This window comes from Trichoplusia ni, chromosome 5, assembly GCF_003590095.1.
Source record: "Trichoplusia ni isolate ovarian cell line Hi5 chromosome 5, tn1, whole genome shotgun sequence".
NCBI lineage: Eukaryota > Metazoa > Arthropoda > Insecta > Lepidoptera > Noctuidae > Trichoplusia > Trichoplusia ni.
This window is the reverse complement of record NC_039482.1, coordinates 13124949-13150108: the sequence shown is the minus strand read 5'-3', so window position 1 is coordinate 13150108 and position 25160 is coordinate 13124949. Positions and strand designations below refer to the sequence as shown.

General features: G+C 34.7%; 2 protein-coding genes across 2 annotated transcripts in view; both read left to right on the top strand.

The window, feature by feature from the left end:
* Positions 1–6434, top strand: part of LOC113494565 — a 153885-nt gene extending 147451 nt beyond the window's left edge. The window contains exons 3-4 of the mRNA XM_026872957.1: positions 2853–2963; positions 3905–6434. Of these exons, the coding sequence (XP_026728758.1) occupies positions 2853–2963; positions 3905–4970 (1177 nt within the window). The 3' untranslated portion in view covers positions 4971–6434. The remainder of the gene's footprint in view (positions 1–2852; positions 2964–3904) is intronic.
* A 6694-nt stretch (positions 6435–13128) lies between these two features.
* LOC113493907 lies at positions 13129–14751 on the top strand. Its single transcript, XM_026871939.1, has 2 exons — positions 13129–13493; positions 13901–14751. Exons 1-2 carry the CDS (start codon positions 13449–13451, stop codon positions 14207–14209), a joined length of 354 nt encoding a protein of 117 aa, XP_026727740.1. The 5' UTR covers positions 13129–13448; the 3' UTR covers positions 14210–14751.
* The last annotated feature ends 10409 nt before the right edge of the window (positions 14752–25160 follow it).

Below are 25160 nucleotides of genomic sequence, written 5' to 3'. Positions count from 1 at the left end.
CTGTTTTAGCCTCGGCTGGAGGGATTCCGAATATAATATAGAATAACTGAAGAACACAGCCTAAGATAAAGTCGTCTTTGAGGGCCCTTTGTTGACTTGTGAAGCGTGGGCTTTACGTATAATACTTTTATTGTAATGTACATTTATACCGACCTACGCAGGTTACGGAGAGTAAATGGATTGGGGAGTCAAATATATCGATGTGACGTCAAAATTACGTATAGCTTTTATCGTAGTATTAAGGCGATCTTTGACTGATGAAAATGATGGAGTGTTTCTTTTGTTAATTCTTCGGATACTTGGTGTTGTAATGTAGGTAGATGGGGCATTTATCCCTACTTTTTCTGCTCTCTTATGTTCCATAACTAAAACGATTAAGATAAACCCAGTATATGGTAGACTTGAATCCCAAGAAACGACATTAAGATACATTTTGCAGCGATAACTACTATCAGGCGTGTGTAGCCGCGAAAGTTTGTGTATCTTGAAAACTGGGCTTTATAAGTATAGATAACGTATATTTTCTCTTTGACTTTTTCCGAAAAATATTTGTAGAGGAAACAAAACGGATAGAGATGGCAAATACTTGCTCTTCAGTAATAACATTGAGGGAGAAAAAAAAGCATTTAAAACTGACTTCGTGTAAATGTTTTATAGATGTTTAAAAGCGTGTAGGTAAGGGTGACCTAGTTCCAATAGCATAGACTCTACAGAACCAAGCACCAATGTATGTAGATGTGTCGGGTTTAGTAGGGAAGCATGAATTCTACAGTTCATCTGGTTTTCGGCCTGAATAAAATGTTACCTTAAAAAAGTCGATGTTTTTCGTCGGTATCCGTGATTTAAAATGAGACTGGTAAGCTTTTTGTGTTTTGCCGATGTTTAATTTGAAAGAGGGTCTAGATATATATCTAGAGGATCTAGATAGTTTTCTTTGATAAAGTTCTGATAAAATCAACAATTTTTACCCATCTCATGATGTCTAAGAGGAGTGTTATAAGTTGAACTGCTATGTGGGTCTGAGGGACCTTAGCTCTTAAAAGCGTCGTTTTTGTAGGTACCTAAAACTTTACCATGTTGCAGAATATTGGTTTATACTACACACGTTTCATTTTAATTTATTTTACTTACACTAACATACCTGATCTTATCTATACTTATACTTACTAATACTTATACTTATACTTACTTACTTACTAATATATAAAGCTGAAGAGTTTGTTTGTTTGTTTGAACGCGCTAATCTCAGGAACTACTGGTCCAAATTGAAATAATCTTTTTGTGTTAAATAGAGCATTAATCGAGGAAGGCTTTAGGCTATAAACCATCACGCTGCGACTAATAGGAACTAAGATACAATGGAAAATGTGAAAAAAAAAAACGGGCAGGTATACCTAAATCATAACTTATATCTTCTACAATCTTCTTCCCACGGGGACGAAGTCGCGGGCAACAGCTAGTTACTAATGAAACTGTAATCAGTGTAAAATGTACCATTATATTGTACGTAAATTATACCCATACGTAACATTCGTATTAATATAAATTATGCATCGCATTCCAGTTTGATTTGCATACACAAATACAGGCACAATTATAACGAAACAACCGTTTCTAATGTTAAATTCATGTACTCAATTATGTATTCATTATTTACAGTTTAGAACAGATTTCTGATTGTAATTAAGATGATTCTGATGTATGTATCTAGGCTTTTGAGAACACTGGCGTAATCAATTCACAAGCTTATGAGTAAGTTTTTAAATTTGAATACCGCAAGTACATACTCATATTATACGAAACTTATATTTTCTAAGATACTCGAAATATAAGAATGCTTTTCTTTTTAATTTATTTCGTAAAAAAATAGTAAGAACAGAACGACCCGCGCGGGCCTCAGTAACAGACTGAGGCCCGCTTTCTGTCCGTGCTTCTGTACGACTGTGTATCCATAAAGCGCGTAAGGCAAGATTTCGCATTGTCTTATAATTTGAGACATTGAAATGAAGTAATTTGCGAATCGATTTCTTAATTATCTGAGTAAAATTAAGTAATAAATCTCTCCCTTTAAGAGCTAATCTGAACTTCACACATAAATGCCCAAAACACCTGTCTTAACATATACAAGTCTATAAAGTTTTTCGCCGAACCCAAATCAAATAACAAATTTCCGTCAGTCCATTTTCATTTGAAAATCACGTTAAACAAACATAGTCCTAAATAACTAAGTGGCTTACAATCATGAATGCTAAGTGCAAAGTTAGGGCTTTGTCTAACTTTTAATGTGTCTATATACCTGTATTGACAAGGGTGAGACAGCGTGGGGAAAGCCGAACAAATGAAAATGGTAATTAGTTGAGCTTTTAGTTCTGTGCAGGTTATTTGTTTTTTGAAGATTTATTGTAAAGGTAGACCTATCATTTGCAAGGGATTTTCTTATAAGGGTGATATAAATTTCTGTGTTATATTATGCGATTATAAACTCGCTTAAAGCTTACTATTTAAAGTTTATGCAATAGATAATCTGCTCGCGTTTCTTCTTTTTTAGTAATCCGTATATAGAGGGATATAGAGTCTGTTAAAAGTTTATTTATTTAACTTCAGACTATTATTCTATTTCCTCAAAATTTGTCTTTTTCTCACATGTGTGCCTCACTGTGACTTGAAAATGTTAAACTTGTGTAGAAAAACATGCGAGGGGAGAATCGATGTTATTAAGATGGAACATTTCTAAAAAGGAACATCTAAGTTAAACAAAATCATCGCGCATTAGATTCACAGTAATAACAGTAATAAATTGCCCAATAAATTACGGTGATACGTGTACTAATTTCGTGTCATTTTGTCGACAGCCGGAGCGAGTCGGCTCTGAACAGCCCAACGGAGCCTGACGTATCACTTGCGGCATCCCTGACCGACCCTCTCGAGGCACACACCTTGGAGGAGGCTAGGAGGACTATCAGGTAACTATTGGATCTATCATCATCGACATTTGGGACTTAAGCGTCTACTGCCACTGCTTAAAGAGATACGGAACCGAGACAGCATACTATTCGGTACAAGCGGAAGTCTCGATTCCAAAAAAGCTGCGGGAGTTTTTATGGTTGATGGGACTCCCCAGGATAAGGTTAGAGAAAATACCTCTGAAACTACTAAAAAACAATCACCGCTATTACGGCGAAGTGTCACAAACTGACTACTAGGTCGATGTCGCTAGTTTTTTTTTTGTATCTTCTAAAGAAACTAAATTAACAGCGAATGGAATAAATGTCATAAAAACGATCGAAACCTGGAAACTAATAAAAGCAGTAACTGCTTACTCTGGTAGAGGTGCACAGATGTGTATCTTTCCCAGGCTATTACAGAAATAAGTAAAACTCAACTGTGATAATTGATGTTAATTTGCTTAATAACCTCTCAGCTTTCTCTTAAAGGGCTCCGAAACCAATATTTAGATCGGTATTTGAGTACCTTTGATGTAAATAAGTCAGTCTAAACAACAATTTATACAAAAGAAATCGTTAACATGTGAAAGTCCGTCATTAAGAAACCAAATCATTAAAATGTATGCGCCTATAATATTACACATAGCAATAACTTGTCAATAAATGTAAGTCAAAATAATACAGTAGTGTGGTAACGAAATATTATGAATCGTCACGATCCTGACTCGGAGAAAATTGACTGACGAAACAACCTTTTGATCATACCTATGTGACTCAATGGAATAATCGTTAATGAAATATAGATAGGATTGAGCAATGAATTCTATGTTTATAAATAATAACAGTATCCATTGCAAAATGCAACTCGACGAGTTGACTGAATTGAGTCCCCGTTAGGCTTTAAGTTCCTAAAAGTTTCTTTATAGCAAATGATTATGTAAACGTTTTTTTTGTTGCAGAGATCTTCGAATGAAGTATCGTGCTCAAGCACACCAGCTCCTGACCTGGCGCCGTGCGCACAGAACTCAAGAGGAACTAGTCACTCGCTTGCAGAAGGAGAAGGCGGAACAGCTCAAGTCCCTCTCCAGCCAACTGCTCCTCTTCGAGTCTCGCCTCGTCCGCAAACAGAAAGAGATCACCAGCATGCTTGCATTGCGAGAAACTATCATCATCAAACAACAGAAAGTTATTGAGTCTCTCCAAGCCAAGTTACTCGACAATGGTATCGAGATGGTACAAAATATCCCAGACTTCAGGGATATGCTCCAAGATACTCACATCACTGGAGACTTTGATTCACTCAACGACTCAGATTCCGCCGTGATCATGGAGGACGTCGACTTCGACAGCAGCGCCCCCCACGTGCCGCGGTTCAGGTCGGCGAACCCTGACAGCGTTACCATAGTCCGGTCGATATCGGATGCCATAGACCCCAACCTGAAATACAATGTCGTGAGGCGGTCGAATGGTTTCCTCCGTAGACCAGAGATTCTCGAAACCGTATACAGTGTCGAGGAAGAAGTCGACGGCGACTCCACTAAAGGTCTCAGTGCGCAGAACAGCACCGAGAAGGAGCTCAATGATGCTAACAAAACTGATGAGGAGAAGTACAAGGAGACGAGTCTCCTCGCACAAAGGCGGGACAACTTCCGCATGAGGAGCGTCGTACTCACCGCAGAGGTCAAGAGCATAGACAACGACAAGGAGCTCAAGCCCAAGAAAGAGGTCTGGTCCTACACCTACGTGCCAAAAAGGATGACTCCAGCGAACGAGTCTGATGATGAGGCCACCTCCAACGCCGAGAGCGACGAGGAGCCAGAACAGAAGTCGAACCACGTCGTCACCTACAACCGAGTGATGTCCAACCACCGGAACGTCACCAAACCCAAAGACGTCAAGTACAAGAGGATAAACAAAGCCAAATCCAAGAGCCTGGAGGAGCTGCGGGGGAGGCTAAAGAACTGGGTGGAGAAGGGCAACAAGCTGTCCAACATACCGCTAGAGCACGCGCAGAGCTACGCCTAAGACAAGTTCCTTTAGATAAGTGCTGGATCCTCGTCTACCGCTCAAGCAGCGACGCATCACATCTGATCACAACTACAGTTGTACCACGAAAGTACAACAAATAAGGTTGTACCCAGCTTTACAAGTAAAGCAGAACATATTCAAATATTCTTGATACTCAAACTATTGTAAATATATTTCTTATATCTACCTGAATGGATATTGTGCTAAACATAAGTTAGTTGTTTTTTTTTCATGTTTTCTATTGTTTTTAGAACTTCTATGCTTATATCTCAAAGTTTTAAATAATACGTATTTAGAATTGATTATCGTTGTTTAAAGTTTAATAACAATTGTATACTGTATCTCAATGTTGTTCATATTGGCCTAGATTCTATTTAACAGAGCTTATAATAAAAGAAAAATATTCCATTGCTTACCTTACAGGATTTTTAAGTAGTTATCGTATCATCAGCCATTTTACAATTAACAACTTAAGTAGTAATCCTAATTAGTACAAAGTATTATTTAAATAATAATAAACCAAGTTCTGCAAACAATAGAAAACTGAATTGTTTCTCGCGCACGACTGATTTTGAGTATTTCATTTGAAAAGACATGAAAATTATAGGTTATTTGTAAAAAATGTTGCTTCATTGGAATTGAAAATCTCCTGTGATTTTGTGATCATCTTGTCAAATTGTTTTCGCCAATTCATTATAACGTAAGTTAATAATAAAACAGAATAATAATAGTGGTTCTGAAATATAATAATTTAGATATTTATTGTCTCGGTGCCAATTATTAAAATAATTTTTCTCTTATTAATAAATAGTTCGTATATTTTCCGCTAATAAGATGGTCGTTTAATAATTATGATTGTCACACAGTGATTATTATTTCTGTAACAATGTATTTTTATTTTATGATTACCTAAGGGTACATTACGTTTTAATACAAATATTGTTTCATCAAAATAGAGAGTTGTGATAGCACATCCTATAGGTACTTAACATGTACAAATATAATTGCGTTCTACATAAAAATACTATGTTGAAGGTCTGCTTACAGCGTTATTCATAAATCAAAATGGTTTTAAGATAACTGCGACAATATAGAACATTTATTTGAATACCAATAATACTAAGACATTTTAGATATTCTTATACACATCAAATATAGTATAGACAAAGCAACAGAGGGAAATCTGAAACGAATTAAAAACAATTTAATTAAAGGACTCTTTTTGAAGTAAAGTTTACTATAGTACTAAATACAGGTCCTTTGAATTATTGTGACACTAATTCGCAGTTCAGCACCTATAATTTCAGGACGTGTCTATTTCGTTACAGTAAACTATATCATTTCGTTGGCGGTATAAGAAGTACTTTAGCCAAGCACGTGTATTTCCGCTCAGCTGTTTTAAAACACGTGTTTTATTAAATGTAAGCACAACGTGATTAAAAAACATTAAACTGTATAATTTTTTGTTTAAATTATATTTTGTTACTTTTTTCAAAAGTATAATAATATTCTATTTTCTTATAATTGATGATTAAAGCAAAGATATATTGATATTTATTGTTTAAATTATGCTAATATATTTTTTGCTTAAACATCTCACTCTTACGTTTTCATTTTATAATTTCGATTATAATATGAAAAAATACACGTGTCTTTTTGGTCAACTTACACAACCTTGTGTAAAATTGATCAAAATATTTTTCCCAGTGTTATATAAAGCGAAATATATATTTTTATATTTAAAATTGAACGGCCATCTTGTATATACATGTTACATATCACTTCCGCTGTAAAATGGACGATAGCTTTGGAAATACATATATTTTAATATAATAACTGTGTACACCGCATTCCTAATAATAGTCAATCACTATTGAATTGAAAATAAATATTATCGATAAATGGACAGTTGTTTCATTCTTTCGAGAACACGTTTTGAGGGCACGAGTAAAAAACCAGATGAACCCGAAAAAAAAACTCTAAAATAATAAATGAAAGAATTTGAATGTTTGTGTGTGTGTGAGTGAGTACGTTTAATACTTTTTCACGTCCAAACGGCTGGACTTTTTTCTATGAAATTTGGTATTAAAGGTACATACAATTTGGTACATAGGCTACTTCTATCCGATTGCGTTTAAGAAGGGGAATGTTTTTGCAGCTATAACCGACATCCAGCCGGTCATGATGATAAAGGTTAATCTAAACCAGAGCGGTAAGTCTATAAATCTACGTGTAGGGCAAAAAATAAACTTAAATTCGCACAAAACTACCAAAAAAAAAAATATAAAAGAAATAGGATAAAAATCTATCAGAAAAAAAAAATTTCAAATATCTCTGCTAACGACATCAAGTATTTCAAGAAGACGATTCATAGAGCCACAAATCTAGGAGAACACAAATATTTATTGTAAACATAACATTTAACGAGTGTTTCTAGACGGTAAGTCATAAATAACCGCACGAGACCGGAGCGACGCACTGCGGACCGCCACCATACATCGTAAACTGTGTCTTACAACTAGATGTGTATTCGAAAAGAATAGAAAACTTGGAAAGCCTTACATTTATAAAAATAATGAGAATTCAATTAATGGCATCAACCATTCTGAAACGGAGTACGTTTGAAGATCGGGAATTTGTTACTCCGCGCGCAATTACTTGTTGCCGTCTGCCGCCCCTATGTAATAATAACAAATAATAATCGAGGTTAAGCAACAGTTGTTACAGTCATCATTTTGTTGGTGGGTAAAAAAAGACACGACACACCCACAAAAACAATTGTAATTAGTCTGTATAGCTATACTTAAACAAAAACCCATCTCCGACATTCTAAGTCTTCTGCTAACATAGTAAAACTTCACTAAATTAATTTATCAAAGTGATTTTGATCCAGTTTTTCAACCAACGAAGCTAAGTTAAAATAAACAACAACAGCCAAAAAAATACCTGATAAATTCCTCTACGCGTTTTTGAATGACGCCCACGTTGAACCCACATTTTCTATGAACAGATCAATTGAAACAGAGTTAAAGTCACTGTCATTTTGTTCGGCTTTTGTTAAATCTGACGTGAAATATGGACCAACTTGATAAACACGTTACTTTGTTCTCTTCGCTAAAGATACAGAAGATTTTAAGACAATATTTTGTTTTAAAACTCTTCGAAGGAATCGTTCTGAGGGAGGTTTTGATTGCTTGACTAGACAAGACGAATTTACCAACATAAACTTTACATTTTTCAAACGATACAAATATTTTTATTTTCTGAAACGCCGAATTTACCAAAGTTACGTTCAATTCGGGTAATTTTTTTGGAACTTGGTATATTGACCTATTCTATGATTTGATGAAAAAAAAACTTCGAACAACACGTAGAGCGCTTATTATTCCCTAATATCAAAGAAATGATAAAAAAGGTATCATTTTGTAGAACCTCTTAATATATTATCCAAATCCGTTGCTAAAAACTGGTTCTGACACAACGTCCATGTTATCGACTCCAGTTTTCCTTAAGACCGAATTTCCGCGAACTTCGCGAAGCATTAATATTTGAGAAGCGAGCTGATACAAAAACGTTTTTAAAACTTCTTAATCTCATTAATGAAAGTAGGCTGGAGTTGGCTTATTTACGACGCTTTGTAAGTCGCTACAGAGTATGTAGCGTAATTTAGCTTCAGTTAAATAAATCCTGAAGTGTTTCGAACTGGGTCGCTAAGTACTGATAATTTTAAAGAGAGTATAGTGGTTTCTTAGGTTTACGCGAATGCTAGACATTGTAATGAAACGACTTTTACGGATTTTATCGCGGACCCAATAATACAAAAACTCAAAGCTAAACCCAAGAGCAGCGCTGCAAGACATCACGACACAGTGAGCTCATACTGCGTAGGTCGGACCATAAATAATTAATTAAAAATATGAAGGTAGAACGAGCAACATCTTCTGTCAAGACGAACACCATCTCAGTCTGCCCGTGACCATGATACCTGCAAAGGTGTCGAAACGTCGGGAACTAAAACCAAAAATTAAACCGCGATAAAATCCGTAAAAGTCGTTTCATTTCAATTTAAAGAGAGTATCTTATTGTTCACGTAAAGTAGATGATGATTAATTTCATTTGAAAATTTAAGACTTGTATTATGGGTGTATACCTAAGTACATGACAGCAACAGATTTGTTTTGGGCGAGTAAAAATGGGAAATTGAGAAAGAGACGTACGTAGTCCATTGTAGTGCATTCCAAAATGAAAATTAAAAACAGACATATTTTTAGATTTAGGTGTTGGCTTCCGGATAATTCAAAGAAGTACTACGACTACTTTAAGTTTGTCAAAGGACTACTTCAATTTGATTATTTTTCAGGTAAAGTTCGTTGTCTTAAAGTAATTCCTAGAATATATTGCTTTATTAGTGAAGAAAGGTTCCATTGTCTAGCAATTTGTCGAATTACATCAGCGTTGTGCCAACCGAGTGTTCCCTTTTCCTCTTTCTAATACAATTAGGCACTTAGAATGGCAATCATTTCGACGTTTTTTGTTTTTTTTTTTAAAACGAGATAAGCCAACGACAGAATATAGATTCCGTACTATCATTGGCTGGTAAGAATTAATGTTTGGAATTAATGTGAAAATGCTTTTTCCGGTTAAGATTTATAATCAAACAATTACTTTAAATAAATTAATTAAATTCGTTTATTTCAGATTACTTTATGTCCATAATTTTGTAAGTAACAATGTAACTTCAAAATATGTTAGAATAAACTATAGATAGGATACTAGAACTATTTATACCTGTACTTTAAAGATTCGGAAGGCACGTTAAATTGTGGATCCCGGCTGTTATTCCTACATCTTTGATAGTCGTTACAGGTAGTCAGAAGCTTGAAAAAGTCTGACAGCCAGTCTAACCAAGGGGTGTCGTGTTGCCCAGGTAAGTGGGTTGAGGAGGTCAGATAGGCAGTCGCTCCTTGTAAAACACAGGTACTCAGCTGAAACCGGTTGGACTGGTAGCCGACCCCAACATAGTTGGGAAAAGGCTAGGCCAATGATGAAAATGACTTCAAAGATACGAATACAGAAAATTTGATTTCCTGAAATAACGCGTTCATTTCCTTTAAACGGAATCCGTCTACGTATTTTATCTGTGGTCGGGTTGAATTAACATGAATGCTCGATGCGGTATCCTCTGTTCGAATAAACCAGAATTAATTTGATTTCAGCCACGAATCAGATTTCCCGGGAGACAGCTCAACGAACATGGCTGACTATTTTAATTGGTGTAGAATCCAAGCTACGCTACCGAAAGACCGCATCGCTGCATTATTGACTATCTCTGTCTGCGGAACAGCTGATCTTGTATTTATAAGGTGGAGAGCAAATAAAGTGTAGAAGTCCTAACGCGTGTGCGCGGCGATAGCGACTCGATTTTTTTATTGTGTCTCTAAAATTAAAGTAAAGTTGTTTTATTTCTATGTCTAACATTCGCGTAAACCTAAGAAACCACTATGAGTCAGTTATTTTACATTTCATATTTTGCATGTTAATTTTAACTCTAGTTTGAACGAACTGAGCAATCACTTGGCAAAAATTGTTGATATTATAAATTTCAGTCACTATTATAATAAACAAGATAACGCGACGGGTAAAGGATGAACTTAAATCTATCTCTACCTATACGCAGTGATGTTATAACAGGCACCATTACATTACATAATTTCATTTTATAGATTTAGTTATAAACAAGCGACGTGTTAGTTTAAAGGTCAATACTTAAATTATCAAATGAAGTCGTAAAAATGTAATGAAACGCGCAACGAATGTTTCCGAGTTTTCTTAATAATATTACTAGTAGTTGCAGGTAGGGAAGTACTACCTTGAAACAAGGCCTTTTGAGCTACCATTCTCTCTTAAAGTTATTGCCGGTGTGGAAAAGAGATGCCGATATACACTACAATATGCGCTATCTCGCTCAGACGCTTGCAATAATCTTTCTTTAAGACTTGGTGGTAGGCTTTGCCTTGTATATTAGATGTGGCCCAGGTTTACGGCCCATATACAGAGGCTGCATTAAATATTCAGTTTGTATCTTCCTTATTGCGGAGTTACTTACACAATACGCCTTGGTCCTAGAAAGTAGCTTAAATCTAGATTTACATTTATACTGAGAAGAGAATTCTACCACTACTGCAATGAATAATGTTGAATTTAGGCGTGATTGAAGGCGCGTTTCTGTAAATAATAAGTTTTAAAAATTGTAGCTAAGCCTATACATTTTTAAAGAGGTTAAGTAGTAATTTTGAGTTTTTTACCCAACTTAAAGTAAAGTTTAAAAGTAAAAAGTATAAGCTCTTGAAGCTTTGTCAAAATATCGTTTGAAAAATTTTTCACAGAAAGTAGTTTCTTTCAATTTCTGAACATTTTTAAGAAAATCTTGTTTAAATCATAAAACTATTCATAATCTTCTAAGTAGAATACATAACTATGTCACACATTGTCACACAATTTCTTAAAAATAGACTAAACACAAAAAGTACCTACGTTGCTTATATCTATACTAATATATAAAGCTGAAGAGTTTGTTTGTTTTTTTGTTTAAACGCGCTAATCTCAGGAACTGGTCCAAATTTAAAAATTCTTTTTGTGTTGAATAAACCATTCATCGAGGAAGGCTTTAGGCTATAAACCATCACGCTGCGACTAATAGGAGCTAAGATACAATGGAAAATGAGAAAAAAACCGGGCAGGTATACCTAAATCATAACTTATATCTTCTACCCACGGGGACGAAGTCGCGGGCAACAGCTAGTTTCAAAATAAAACCCAAGAAAATACCTGACACATTTACGAGTCTAGGTAAAAAGATAAATAATGTATTTTAAAGAAAATAAAAGATGTTACGTTTTCAAGGTAATGATATGTCGCGGGGTGGTTTATTGCCCCCCCTCCGTATCTACCTAGTGGGAGGGGGGGGTAATGTCTGCGGGGCTGTTCAAGCTTGATTTACTGTTGGTATCCTCTTGCTAGTATTTTATGGCGAGGTTAGAACTTGCAGTATGACTTTAACATGCTGTGATACAAGGTTAAAAAATATTGTATTTGTTTAATTTGGGACTTGAAGTTTGTGTTAGTTAATGTGCAGACTTCATTAATTGGTAACCCGACACGAGGGCGAGTCGGTTTTGCTGGAGAGACTTTTGAGCAGTCTGTGTATTTATAACATAACTAGCTGTTGCCCGCGACACCGTCCGTCCGTGTGGATTTTATTTCACAAAGAGGGACAGACAGATTTACTTCTATATTGACTTAAATAAATAATATTTAAGCCAAATAACAAAGCCGTATCCAGTCTATTCCAAAAAAAAGTTTCATAAAAGCTTTGCCCCTCACTACCCTTAAAGACCTTCTTTCCAGTTAAAAAGTATCCTAGACAATCTAAATTGTACTAAATTTCATTGCAATCGGTTCAGTAGTTTTGGCGTGAAAGCGATTCAGACACACAGAGATACTTTCGCATTTATAATATTAAGTATGGAAGTATGGATTGCTCCAAAAAATATTTCTAGTGATAGTAGAGGTATCGATCTCGAAGACACCACCTTCCACCGTACCAGCTATCTCATCCAGAAAACCACTTCTCCACAATAATACTTATTCACAAGTTGAAAACAATATAGACCCAATTAAAATGACAGCAAAATCAAAATATGCTTGTTACGCAAACTTCAAAGGAATTTAAAATCTAGTTTTATATAGTACGTGACGTTTTTAACAGAGAACTATCGCTTGACCAACTGACACATACGAGTATTTAGTTGTTTATACGTTTACACAACTCACTTTCGTAATATTGATAAGTTTTAGAGTTCCGCATTGCATCAAGAAAAACGCCTTTCACCGACAATAATTGCGGTAAAGTATTCTATGGTATAAATATATATTTTTGAAAATGTAATGGCTTATTAAGATGGCTTTCTGTGATCTGTAATCATATAAACTGATAGGTATATCTTGATCATTTTCACTATAGTGGCTGCATACCCTGCGTTTTAAATGTATTTTTTTTTATTTTACTGCTTTATATTTCTGTCTTACCTACATGTACGAAGATATTTCATTTGGTTTTGTGTTTGTGTACATTTTTTACGGTTTTATATTTACTGGTTTTATACATTGTGGAGCGAAAACAAGAAATACCGATTCTAGGTTTATCATTTCCTGTTTATATTTAAATATTTCTGAAACCCCCTGTGAAAGGAACTTGGTTGGAGGTTATAACAGAAAGGAAAATTTACGACTATCTATAAAGTATTTCTAGATATTTAATAAATAATATTGTACGGAACCTTAAGGTCGGCCTGTCGCCTAGCTAGAAGTTTACATAAATAAAACAGTGCGTCTGGATTCGAGTCTATTTACGTGTGGAAATTTGCAGTGACCTACTTAATTCTTTTGTAAAGAAAAATAAATAATTGTGTAAAAATGAATCAAATTTTGATCATAGTTTTCTCCATCTATCTCGTTAAGGTAAGTTACTCTTCACAATTTATTTTGATATTTTTCTCACCCAAAGGACAGTTTTTTTGAAACCTTCGTTATACTTCTATTTATTCTGTTTCTATTTCTAGTTCTATTTTTTTTTCTATTTATAACTTCGTTAAATTTCAAAATTATCGTATTTTTTTTATGTTTACAAAGTCTACTTTAAAACTGTTAATTTGATATTTATCACACGTCCTAATAATCTAAGGACACCGTCCTAGTGTTATGAAGATTTAAGTTATATTTTTTTTAAATGGACCATTAGTTCCTGATTTTCAAACATTGTTCAAACAAACAAACTCTTCAACTCGATAAATAGAGTCTGTAACTTCTGTAAGTCACCTTAGAATTATACAAGATCTTTACCCAAGCAACTCCCACCTTCTTTCTAGACCACCGTAGCATTTTGCACCAACCGTGACCCATGGATGTTACCAACTGCTCCCTGCATCAACTCCTACACCACGGGCAAGCCCTGCTCATCCTGCTCCTGCGAGGCCGACTTGGCGACCAACTGCTACACCAACTGCCAATGCTACAGAGACCCGGCCAACGTTTGCGAGACATACAAACCAGCGCCTATGTGCCAATGTTTGACGGAATGTAAATGTGAATATCCCTTGTATTTCCCCGAGGTTGAATATCCAACAACGATCCTTGAAATGGAACCGTTTTATTACAAAGCATGCTTTAGCTTTTAAGTTGTTGGTGAATAAATGGTTTTATTGAACTTCTGTGCTATTTTGCTTCTCGTTTCAAAGGTCATCAATAAAATAGAAAAACTATAAAATTGTGATATCTGCAGGAAGCCAGAAAAAAAAACTAATCACACAACGAAATATACACAACTTGAATAATGGCTGTACCCAAACCATTTCAATATCTATTTTATTCATTAATTTAGGGAAGCAATTAACAAGAATAACAGCATCACGGCAAAGGGTTACAGATAGGTTTAAACCCTTCAAAGTTATCGTACACCAATTTGAATTTACGGCTTAGGATCGCGTGACGTCACACCTTTCTCTTAAACTTAATAAGTTACATCTGAGATAAGATTACAGTCTATTAATAATCTGGACCCTTCTATCGATTCGCCCTTTATAATTTGGTTAAGTGTTTACAAATATTGATGCAATTACTGATAGTCGAGGGTTGGTTACGATATTTGGGAAAAGCGTTGGAGTTTTAAAGTTTAATGCTCTCCTAAGACAAGTTAGTGACATTTCTATCTGCGATAAGGGCAATTAAAAGTGATTGAACAGAAATACCACTTACATGCATTTGAATGTAAATAAGTAGAGAAATATTCATTTGACGCATATTCAAAAACGGTAAATATTAAATAGATGCCTTTAAGTCCGAGAAGGCAAGATGAGCAAAAAGGTAGAAGAATCTGTATGACGACAGTCCTGGCGTGTACTTGGTAGTGATAGCAAAATAAAAACAGTTTTCACACAATAACATCCAGTCAATACTCAATACTTTATTGCTTCCCTTATGTAGTTACAGATGGTAATTTTAGGTACAATGATCAATTATGGACCCCGTAGGGCACAGCATTCTGGTAGGTGAGAGGAAGAGCTCTGTTTATACTTTATTAGCTATTACTTCATTAGTCTCAAACTATGCAAAGCTTATTACGCAACTCAACATAATTTAATATTTCTTACACACAGATTAAATGGTCGTGCTCATCACGCCAAGTCTTTGTCCTTGGTAGAAATTTAAACAACAACCTCCACTACGCATAGCAGTCAGAGTTGGAGCTAACCAGTATTTATTAACTCAATACTTGATACATAGAACAAAAAAAATGAATTCGTTTTAAAAAAACTACTTTTTCATATGTAGTTCTTTCACACACACACTTCATACGAGTGAATAAGAATAGACATTTTGTAAAAAACTTGACAAAAAATTTATGTTTTTGAAATCTTAATCGCAAGCATTTTTAAGTAAACCTTAATTAAATTAAATTGTGCCTACAGGGCCCACTTTAAACTTATTAGAAAATACCATAACCTGCAAGAAAATTATTTCCCGCCCAAATATTTCAGCGGCCATTAAGTCTTAATTATTCAAAGCCCAAATTACTTTTTGGCGCGAAATATCACCGCCATATTTAATTTTGATCTGTATACGCCATGTTTAATGTTATTAACATAATAATTTATTTTCTTTGTTCTGAGTTCAATTTTACTTAATGTGTGAATAAAATAATCTATACTAATCTATACTAATCTATACTAATACTAATACTAATATATATAAAGCTGAAGAGTTTGTTTGTTTGATTGTTTGTTTGTTTGAACGCGCTAATCTCAGAAACTACTGGTCCAAATTGAAAAATTATTTTTGTGTTGAATAGACCATTCATCGAGGAAGGCTTTAGGCTATAAACCATCACGCTGCGACTAATAGGAGCGAAGATACAATGGAAAATGTGAAAAAAAACAAGGCAGGTATAAATCATAAATTATATCTTCTACCCACGGGGACGAAGTCGCGGGCAACAGCTAGTTAGTTCATAAATTGGTCTAGAACTGAGAAGTTTATAGCAACATTTAATCTTGTATATTGTTAATACAAAATTTATTGTAAGGGTTTTAATGTAATTTTAATGTACTCGAGATGATGAGGGTACAATACAACCATAAAAAAAAATTGCCAAAAAATGCTATCCGTCAAATTTATCAATTTGTTCCACCTGTAATAGCTACAAGCTACGACGGACACATATTATCCGTGAGAATTTCAAATCTCTACCTTACATGGGTCATGAGATACTACCTGGTGAAAAACGTACGAACTGACGGAAAACTGTCAGACGGATAGACGGATTGACTGAAGCTTCATGATAAGTTTTTTTCCAACTTGGGTAGAGAATCCTAAAAACTAAAGCATACATCCAATTTGACCATTAACTAAAATGAAACAGATATTGGAACTAAGTAGGTAATCACTTAAAACACTTACATGAATAATCCATCACTTAAATCTAAGTCACACATAAGTTACAGCCATTATTAATATTCCACTTGAACTAAGATCTCCAATTAATTGCAGATGTTACACAGTATAGCGAACTGTAATGGTTCTTGTGTAACGTTAATGTCTTGGTGGGAATAATATATATCTATTATTGTAGAAAGTAATCATTTTAAAGATATATTCTATGATCTTAATTATACATAGTTACGTACATAATTAATCTTCTTCTAATCTTAATATATATAATTCTCATATCACAATGTTTGTCCTCAATGGACTCCTAAACCACTAAACCGATTATAATAAAATTCGCACACCATGTGCAGTTCGTTGTGTTGTGAGAAATAGAATAGTTTATACCTCAAGTTATAGTCGCAATATCTTCTAACAACGCGGACGAAGTCGCGGGCAACAGCTAGTAGGAACTCCTCCAAAACGACTCGACCGATTCTCGTGAAATTTTGTGTACATGTTGAGTAGTTCGGAGAATAGGACAACATCTATTTTTCAAAGCCCTATTTTTTCATGACTTGCCAGATAAGTACTATTTTCAGAGTACCGGACCCTATTACTATAATAAGATTTTTTGGTCTGTCTGTCAGTCTGTCCCTCTGTGACCATGCTCTATCTCAAGAACGGTGAAAGCTCGAGAGTTAAAATGTCTATAAATATCTAATACATATATTTCCGTTGCAGACCTAAAACAAATAATAAAAATCGAAGTTAAGCAACCGTCGCGTTGGTACGATTATACTAATGTGTAGCGAACCACAGTGCCGCAAGTCTGATTTAATCTATACTTCTATACTAATATATAAAGCTGAAGAGTTTTTGTTTGAACGCGCTTATCTCAGGAACTACTGGTTCAGATTGAAAAATTCTAATAGACCATTCATCGAGGAAGGCTATAAACCATCACGCTGCGACGAATAGGAGCGAATATATAATGGAAAATGTGGAAAAAGCAGGACAGATATAAATCATAACTTATATCTTCTAACCACGCGGACGAAGTCGCGGGCAACAGCTAGTTAATTAATATAAATCAATTCACAACCTACAGTAGCTTCAACTAACTAATAGTTTCAGCAACTGTTAAATGTTGTCAGTTAACTATAAATAGTGGGCTGGCAATCTGTAGCGTTCCAAATGTAAGTGCCATTAGAAAGAGCTGCGCTTGCGCACCACCGCTCCACTCACGACTCTGAACTCACGACTTTGGAAACGGGAACTGGAATATACCATTTTATATGTTTAAATATGTATTTAATTTGCTTTAATAGTATTTAAGTGATCATATAAAGAAGTCTAAATTGTATGGGTTTGTCATGTTCAAAATCATAAATTTAAAATTTAAAATCCCCCGACTCAAACAAAAACATGAAGAGAACTAGTCAAGACAAATTCAATGAGCCCAAACTCGATGGGTTTACTAAAAGGTAGACCAGGGTTACGTCTCCTTCCTTCGAGCCCTAACAGCAGACCTGCTTAGTGGTTCCAAGAGACATTAGTGTTTCAAATATGAGATCCCACATATGCCTGCAAGTAAACTGAGCGTGTTAAACACAAGCATTCTTGATTATATATTCTATTAAATGGAATTTGTAGCCGAAAATTAGCCTAGCGGTGGTCTTTGGTTCGACTCCCACCCAGTACAAACGTTTTCAATAAGCGTAACGTCATTTGTCTAGTATATGGCGTTGTATGAAATTACCGGAATATTATACTTTCCAAAATCTAATTGCATTATATTCATCTGCACATAAAACTGTATTTTCCACACGAATCCATTATTCAAATTATATTTGATAATCCCTGATTGCTGCCAACTATAACTGAACGCCACGATCGATAAGAGCGGAACCGCAGTACAGAGCTAGAGTGTTAAATTGTGTATATAGCTAGACGTTTTCAAACTACTCTCAAGAAACGTTTAGATTCGCTTCCTTTTTAGTATTGATAGGATTTCTGAATAGGCTGTGCTGAAACTACAAGTTTAATTGCTACTTTAATCACGTAACGAGCCATAATGTCTTTGAGTCTTAAAGTGACCGAATAAGGCAGCTGTGTTATTAACACAATTAACAGCACCATTCTGAAGTTTACGAGCGCCTACTTTATGAACTCAGCAATAAGAGAGCTAGTGTGAAATTGCTATTAAATGGTGGCAGGCGCAGCCGCCCGATAAATGCGTGTAATTGCCATCAATACGAGACTGTGTTTTGAAATCGCCTGAGCAATGAACTACGTAGGTAAGTAAATGTCTGGGCAAAAAAAAAAAATTAACATTAATTTATCTCGTAAATTAATGTAATTAATGTTGTTTTTTTTGGCCTGCCCCTAAATGTTTTAAATTCGAATATTATTATATTGTGAGCGTATTTTATCTCATAAATGAATGCAGGTACTTATCCAGCTTTAATAATGTTTTTAAACCTTTAAAGATCTTTAAAATATCATTATATTGTAACTTTCTGACAGTATAGTACCTAGCGTTTTAACTTTTTAAGTTATGCCTGATTAAAAGTCTCATGCAAAAAAAACAGACATCCTTGACGAACTCATTTCTCCCATCTCCAGTGATCCCTAGTTACAAAACATAAAACCTACCATTTTCAGCAGGCATCCGTAGCGCTGTGTACTGTAAATTAAAAACATCGCTCCGAACAGTGTTTTGTTACGCTCAAAACTTTCATAATTTCCCCATTCGAGTGTCTGTCAACTGTGATGTGGGAATGACCTTATTAATTGGATGTGGCATTTTATGTCACATAATTACAACTAGAAGATTGCTAGAACAAAAAGATAGCAGATATAAATTACATTTGACGACCTCCGTGGTCGAGTGGCGTGAGCACCGGTTTCAAGGTGTCGCTAGCTCTGAGGTCCCGGTTTCGATCCCCGGTCGGGTCAATGTAAAAATTCACAATTTTACATTGTCTTGGGTCTGGGTGTTTGTGGTACCTTCGTTGTATCTGAATTCCATAAAACAAGTGCTTCAGCAACTTACTTAGGGTTCAGAACAATGTAATTGATGTTGTCCGCATATATTATATTATATTATTTGAGATTAAGCTTAAGAGAATGGGAAGAAATCCATCCGATATAAATTACTCAAATACACCTATAAGATAAAAGCTCCCACAGATGTCAAATTACCGATGAGGTCAGTTTGTAGGGAGCAACAATAATGAACTCTATTAATCTCGATAGAAAAGTCTTTATTAACAAAAAAAATGTATTATCAGCAACATAAACCATCAAGCAGGACGCTTGTACATCATATTTTACAATGTTGTGTTTGTAACTATTTAGTATGTACATAATTTACTAAATAAATATTTTCATAACACTGACAAATACCGTCAATTTATCCTCAAAAACCTTGCAACATTAGCTCTACTTAAACTAAAAAGCCCTAGCTCATTTATTTGAACCTTAAAGGTCAGCCTCGACATGCCACATCCATCAACAGTAAGAGGCCTGTCTTCATTATCTTCGTAGAAATATTAATTTATCCGCGACCACGAGCTAGGTGGTCGTTAGCATATTTTTATTCAGAATAATTAAGTTGAGACACATTCTTCACAGAGTATAAAGAATATTCTTCATAACCGTTTTTAATATATGTCCTTTTATCATAATATTTAGAGAAATAGTAGTTTTCTTTGTGTCAGTTTCTTGTCAGTAAAAGCGCTCTTTTTAAATGGTATTTTGTGCCTAAACTTTTCTGGTAGGTAAATTTATTTAATATACTAACAGTTCCACAAAATCTTAAATTGTATCCTTGTTGTTGCAACTAAGTTACCGTCTCAATAAATATGATGGTAATGACTCTCGTCTTAGCTTGCTGGAAAATTAATTATAAGTGCTAACTACGATCTCACCCCATATGAATAGAGCAAATGAGAAAACTTGAAGTCTTGAATCACGTGTAAGAAGTAATTTGCGGATTACACGTGCCAAGAAGTAGGCTAACTTGAACTTAGTGATATAAGCTAGGATTAAGTGCAGAACATTAGGCCTTAATCTTTTCATAATTATAGCTATCAGGTGTAATTAAATTCTTATAAGCTCTTGACCTTATATGTAGCTGTTTTTACAGGTCTACTTTTAAACACTAACTGGGATTTATCTTTTTAGTTTTATTTTATGTTGTTTAGGAATTCAGTTATTTTGCACCTATTTTGATTGGACATTTTGAAAAGGAATGCCGTCAGTATGTCAAACTCTATTGATAACGTATTTCTGTTTCCGCTAATAGTCTTAATCGAGGATTTCGGTCCAAGAAATATGGGTGACTGTTTCATTTTTGCAAAGGAGAAAACCAAACTTCTTAGAAACTTGGGCCTGGCGTTACGGAGCTGGCGTTCCAATGCTGGCGTTAAATGGGTTAACTAAGCAATTTGTAGAATTTTTTGGTACATATTTCATTCGTGTAACGGCTAGGCCCAGAAACGGGTTTCTCCTTTGGTTTACTATGTCTTTTTTGTATGCCTGTCTTAAATATTATTTAACTTATTTGGTAATATTTGGTATGTATGTAAACTCTAAAGATATACACGCGTTAAGTTTCTCATTCTTATGATAATAGTCTTATGCATCAAAAACTAAGAAATGTCTCTTTCTTTTACAATTTTTGGCAATCACCACATATATAAATATATTCTATTTATATATCTATTTTGTATGATCACAACAAGTACATATACCTAATTTCATCCTTTTTAATAACACGTAATAACGAATTACCAGTCGCTGGAAGTTCTTTTTTCAGCTCTGAGAAATTGTAATAAACTGTGGAAGATGTGAAAATACTTTTTATATATTTAATAATCCTAGGTTGTTTCCGAGAAACCAACAGCGGGGCTTTACCAAATGAAATGTTCAAAGTAACCGGGGTTTTATTACGAATCACTTGTGACTTGTCAAAGAATAAATACAAAAAGGGAACGTTCTAGTCGGATTTCCGGAACCGAGTTTCCCTGTCTTTTTTATTTTGAAATTCGTCAAAAAAGAAATGGTCCAGTTTATGTATGGAGTAAGAATTCTGTGGGTTCCATATAATTAGGCTAAGAGGACCAAATTTGAAAAATAAAATGATCTCCCATCAAATTTTTACCGGATCGAACCTTGCGTAACCCTTTTTTATTTTTGTTTGTCTGAACAGAAATAATGTCGTCTGTGAAATTTAATGAAACTTTCTGGCTATCACGGTTCATGAGCTTCAGCCTGATAACAAATGGACATGCGCCGTCGGCTCAGGAACCGGTTGTCAGGGTAGGAACCCTAAAAAAATAAGTTTAATTTCGGCTTTAGATAAAGTTTCTCTTCTTTTTATTTTTATACTTAAAATAAATATTCTCCTGTACCAAATGCTAAATCAATGAACATGATTCTGACTCAACCTTTGCATTGGCAGGGTCTCTTCTATGCTTCCATTTTTTACATTTTGTAAAATTATATAAAACCAAAAGCGCATGCACGGTTACACACTACAGTATCACTATCAATTCTGTTATATACTATTCTTTTACACACAGCTTACAATAAGACAAACAAACAAAAATATATTTTCCAAAATGAAAAATACCAGCCAGACTGAACCGTTACCTACAGACGTGTTATCCGAACCCGTCCACCTGACGAGTACATTGCGATATTGAATCCCGTATCTCGCGTCACGAGAATTGGACCACAATGGATGGGAATGGCATCTCTTTGTAAGGATCCGATGTTTGTTTTGATATGGTTTGAGGTTGGAAACGTTTGGAGAAAAAGGTTTATTTCAATTTTATATTGGGGATACTACAGATTTTTGGCCAGTGTTTCAGTTGATTGAGTCGTTCACGTTTGGAGGAAAAGGTTTGTTTAAATTTTGCAGTTGAGTGGGATAGTGGAGATTTTTGGATGGTGTTTCAGTTGATTGATTCGTTTTTCTTCTTTTATTCTTATACAGATTGTGAGGACAATGGCAGACTTAACGAAAGAGCATTCTCTAACAGTCAACCAAGAGGTGGTGTAGAGAAACAATACGTAGGTGATTAATTGGAAAAGACTATTGTGTAATTTATTTGAAGAAAAATCTAAATGTGTAGCTATTAACGAAACTTCTAAGCATATCTCTATACGTTTATCATAGTTTCTGATGGCAAAAAAAATTCAGACTTCTCATAAAAAAAAATATATATATCTTTTTTGTTAATTGTCTTTTTCTCTTTGTCAACTTAACCTTGTGAATTTGACCTATCATATATAAAAAAAAATTACCAAGTACAATATACAGAATATAGATATTATTTACGATCAAGTTATGAACTTCAAAGCTAAAATAATTTTAATTCGTAACACAATCCACCAATATTTTACGATATTACCGCACTCAATCCAATTTTCAGCCTCACCAAAGAGGATCCATGCCACTCAAACCCCAATACTGGCCATAATATGTCCAGTGGACGTCAAAGGTACCGTATCGACGGGGATTAATAAAGTTAGCCATTTAAAGGGAAAACTCAAAGAGGTACAATCAGCACCAAAGTCGTTTACCACGAGTAAATTCGAAGAAAATAAGAATCGAAGGTTTCGAAGAAAAAGTAAAAAAAACGACTCCCATTATACCTAAGGAATTTAAACCTTGTGCTGCCAGGGGTTTCAAGTCACATGCATAAATACTCCTAGACTCAGAACAAGCATTCGAGGATCACACAAATGCTTGTCTTACGCGGGTTTCGTTCCCGTGACACGACGTACTCAGTGCGTTTGGCGTGGTCACCTCAACCACTCGGCTATCAGAGCAGTCTCTCATTGAGATATGGAAAGGAATACCTTCAAGCGGTAGCTTCAATAGGAGACTGACCGACAGACTGACACTAGTTTTTAATATTGTTCCTATATAAATTGTTTTGACGTTCAAAAGTGCCATATACTGGTCTAACATTCTACTAGAGCTTTGCTAGAAAACTAAAGCTTTTGTGATTCAGTAAATCTGAATTTTGTTCGGTTACTTTTGTTATTGGCTGTACTACGTAGGTACACTAGGTATTATCATATTATCTACCTATAAAATGAATGATTTGCCTTCAAACTAAAAAGTTGGAGTTAATTAGTAAAGTATTAGTTTGATTTTGAAACTAAAAGGATTACTGTGTTGAATATTTATGTTTAAAACCAGATTAAGTTACCACGCGCCCACGATATAAAAGGAAGTTACATAAAAAGTCCGAATTTTAAATTAATTCTGCAATACAGTAGGTAGTTTACTTAATACGGATTTAACAACGGTTTGTATGTACTTCTCCTATATACAAACAACGGAAATAACACGCAAAAAGATCCCACTATTATTAAAACCTAACTACAAAATAAAAGTTCCAGATTCATCGTATAAAATGAGAAATAGCAAGGAAATATTTAATAAAAGATTAAATTCATAAATATTTTAAAAACTTCACGATACATTTCAAATGCATTTTTCATTTTAACAGTCCAGTGCACAAAAATTCTGAAGGTGAATTCGCGTCAATTTCGAATGTCGGGAATATTTCAAAATGGCCGTCACGTACGGCAACATGGCCGGCGCTTAACTGTACACTGTAGGCTTAAACTTTTGTATGAATTCCCTCGATTAATATTGAATAAATATTCTGTGCCATGCCGCTGGAATTTAAAATTTTCCTTTTTACCAACGACAATAACTGGTATACTGTAATATTTTACGTTTGGTAATTTTTTAAAGATTTTAGGTTTATCCGAAGCGTACCGCGAAGCTATGTTGCTATATGCTATGTTATAATATTATGCAGTTATAAAATTCTCATTTTAAAATATGAGTTAAAACTTTTTTATTTTAAGCTCTACAAAAAAAATAATCGCTTTTATTAATTTCGAAGCTACGCTGTATAAGCATTACTTGTTTATAATAATGATGAAAAACGAGGATTATATCAGATCCCTACCATTCATACTTAAAATGTTGAAATCATTTGTCATTTTTGACGTTAATATGGCATTAAGAAAGCTTTTGAAAGAGAAAACGAATGAATATAATGAAAAATATTTTGGGCTTCGTTTTCAGCCCGTGGACTGACTGTCATTTTGGTAATACTTAAATCAGTTAACTAATTTCAACTAAGCAAATGTAAACCATGTGATTCAGACATTTCTTTCAACCGCACATAATAATATATTTATGTTGAACGATTTTTCTGACATATCGACATTGACAAGAAACTCTATGATCCCTGACTCTCATAGTCCTTTGAGTTGACAATCTGACCGCAGAGAGATCTAGCGGGCCCACATCTTTACGTGCCTCCCGAAACACGGAAACTGCATTACTTATTTCTAAAACACACACAACATTTGAAAATTTAGTTTATGCCTTGGGATGGAACTCCAGGGCTCCGATTCTGCTATTTTACAATGGCCGATGAATGAATGGCAATTGGATTAAATTTGAAATTATTCCTAATATCTTTAGCATTTTGCTAATACAATAATTGGAAGTTAACTGTATTGACCGTGTTCCATACTGAATTTCCAATTATTTCGCAGGACAAAAAATAAAACAAAGTCATTTTAAGCAAATTTTCATTCATTCATCGGCCATTGTAAATAGCAGAATTGGGGCCCTGATCTTTGACTTAACAGTCAAAC

Bases quoted from the DNA above. Each gene is read 5' to 3' on its own strand.
- LOC113493907 (XM_026871939.1), top strand. From the start codon at position 13,449: ATGAATCAAATTTTGATCATAGTTTTCTCCATCTATCTCGTTAAG. The intron at 13,494-13,900 runs GTAAGTTACTCT...CCTTCTTTCTAG, and splicing joins TCTCCATCTATCTCGTTAAG to ACCACCGTAGCATTTTGCAC.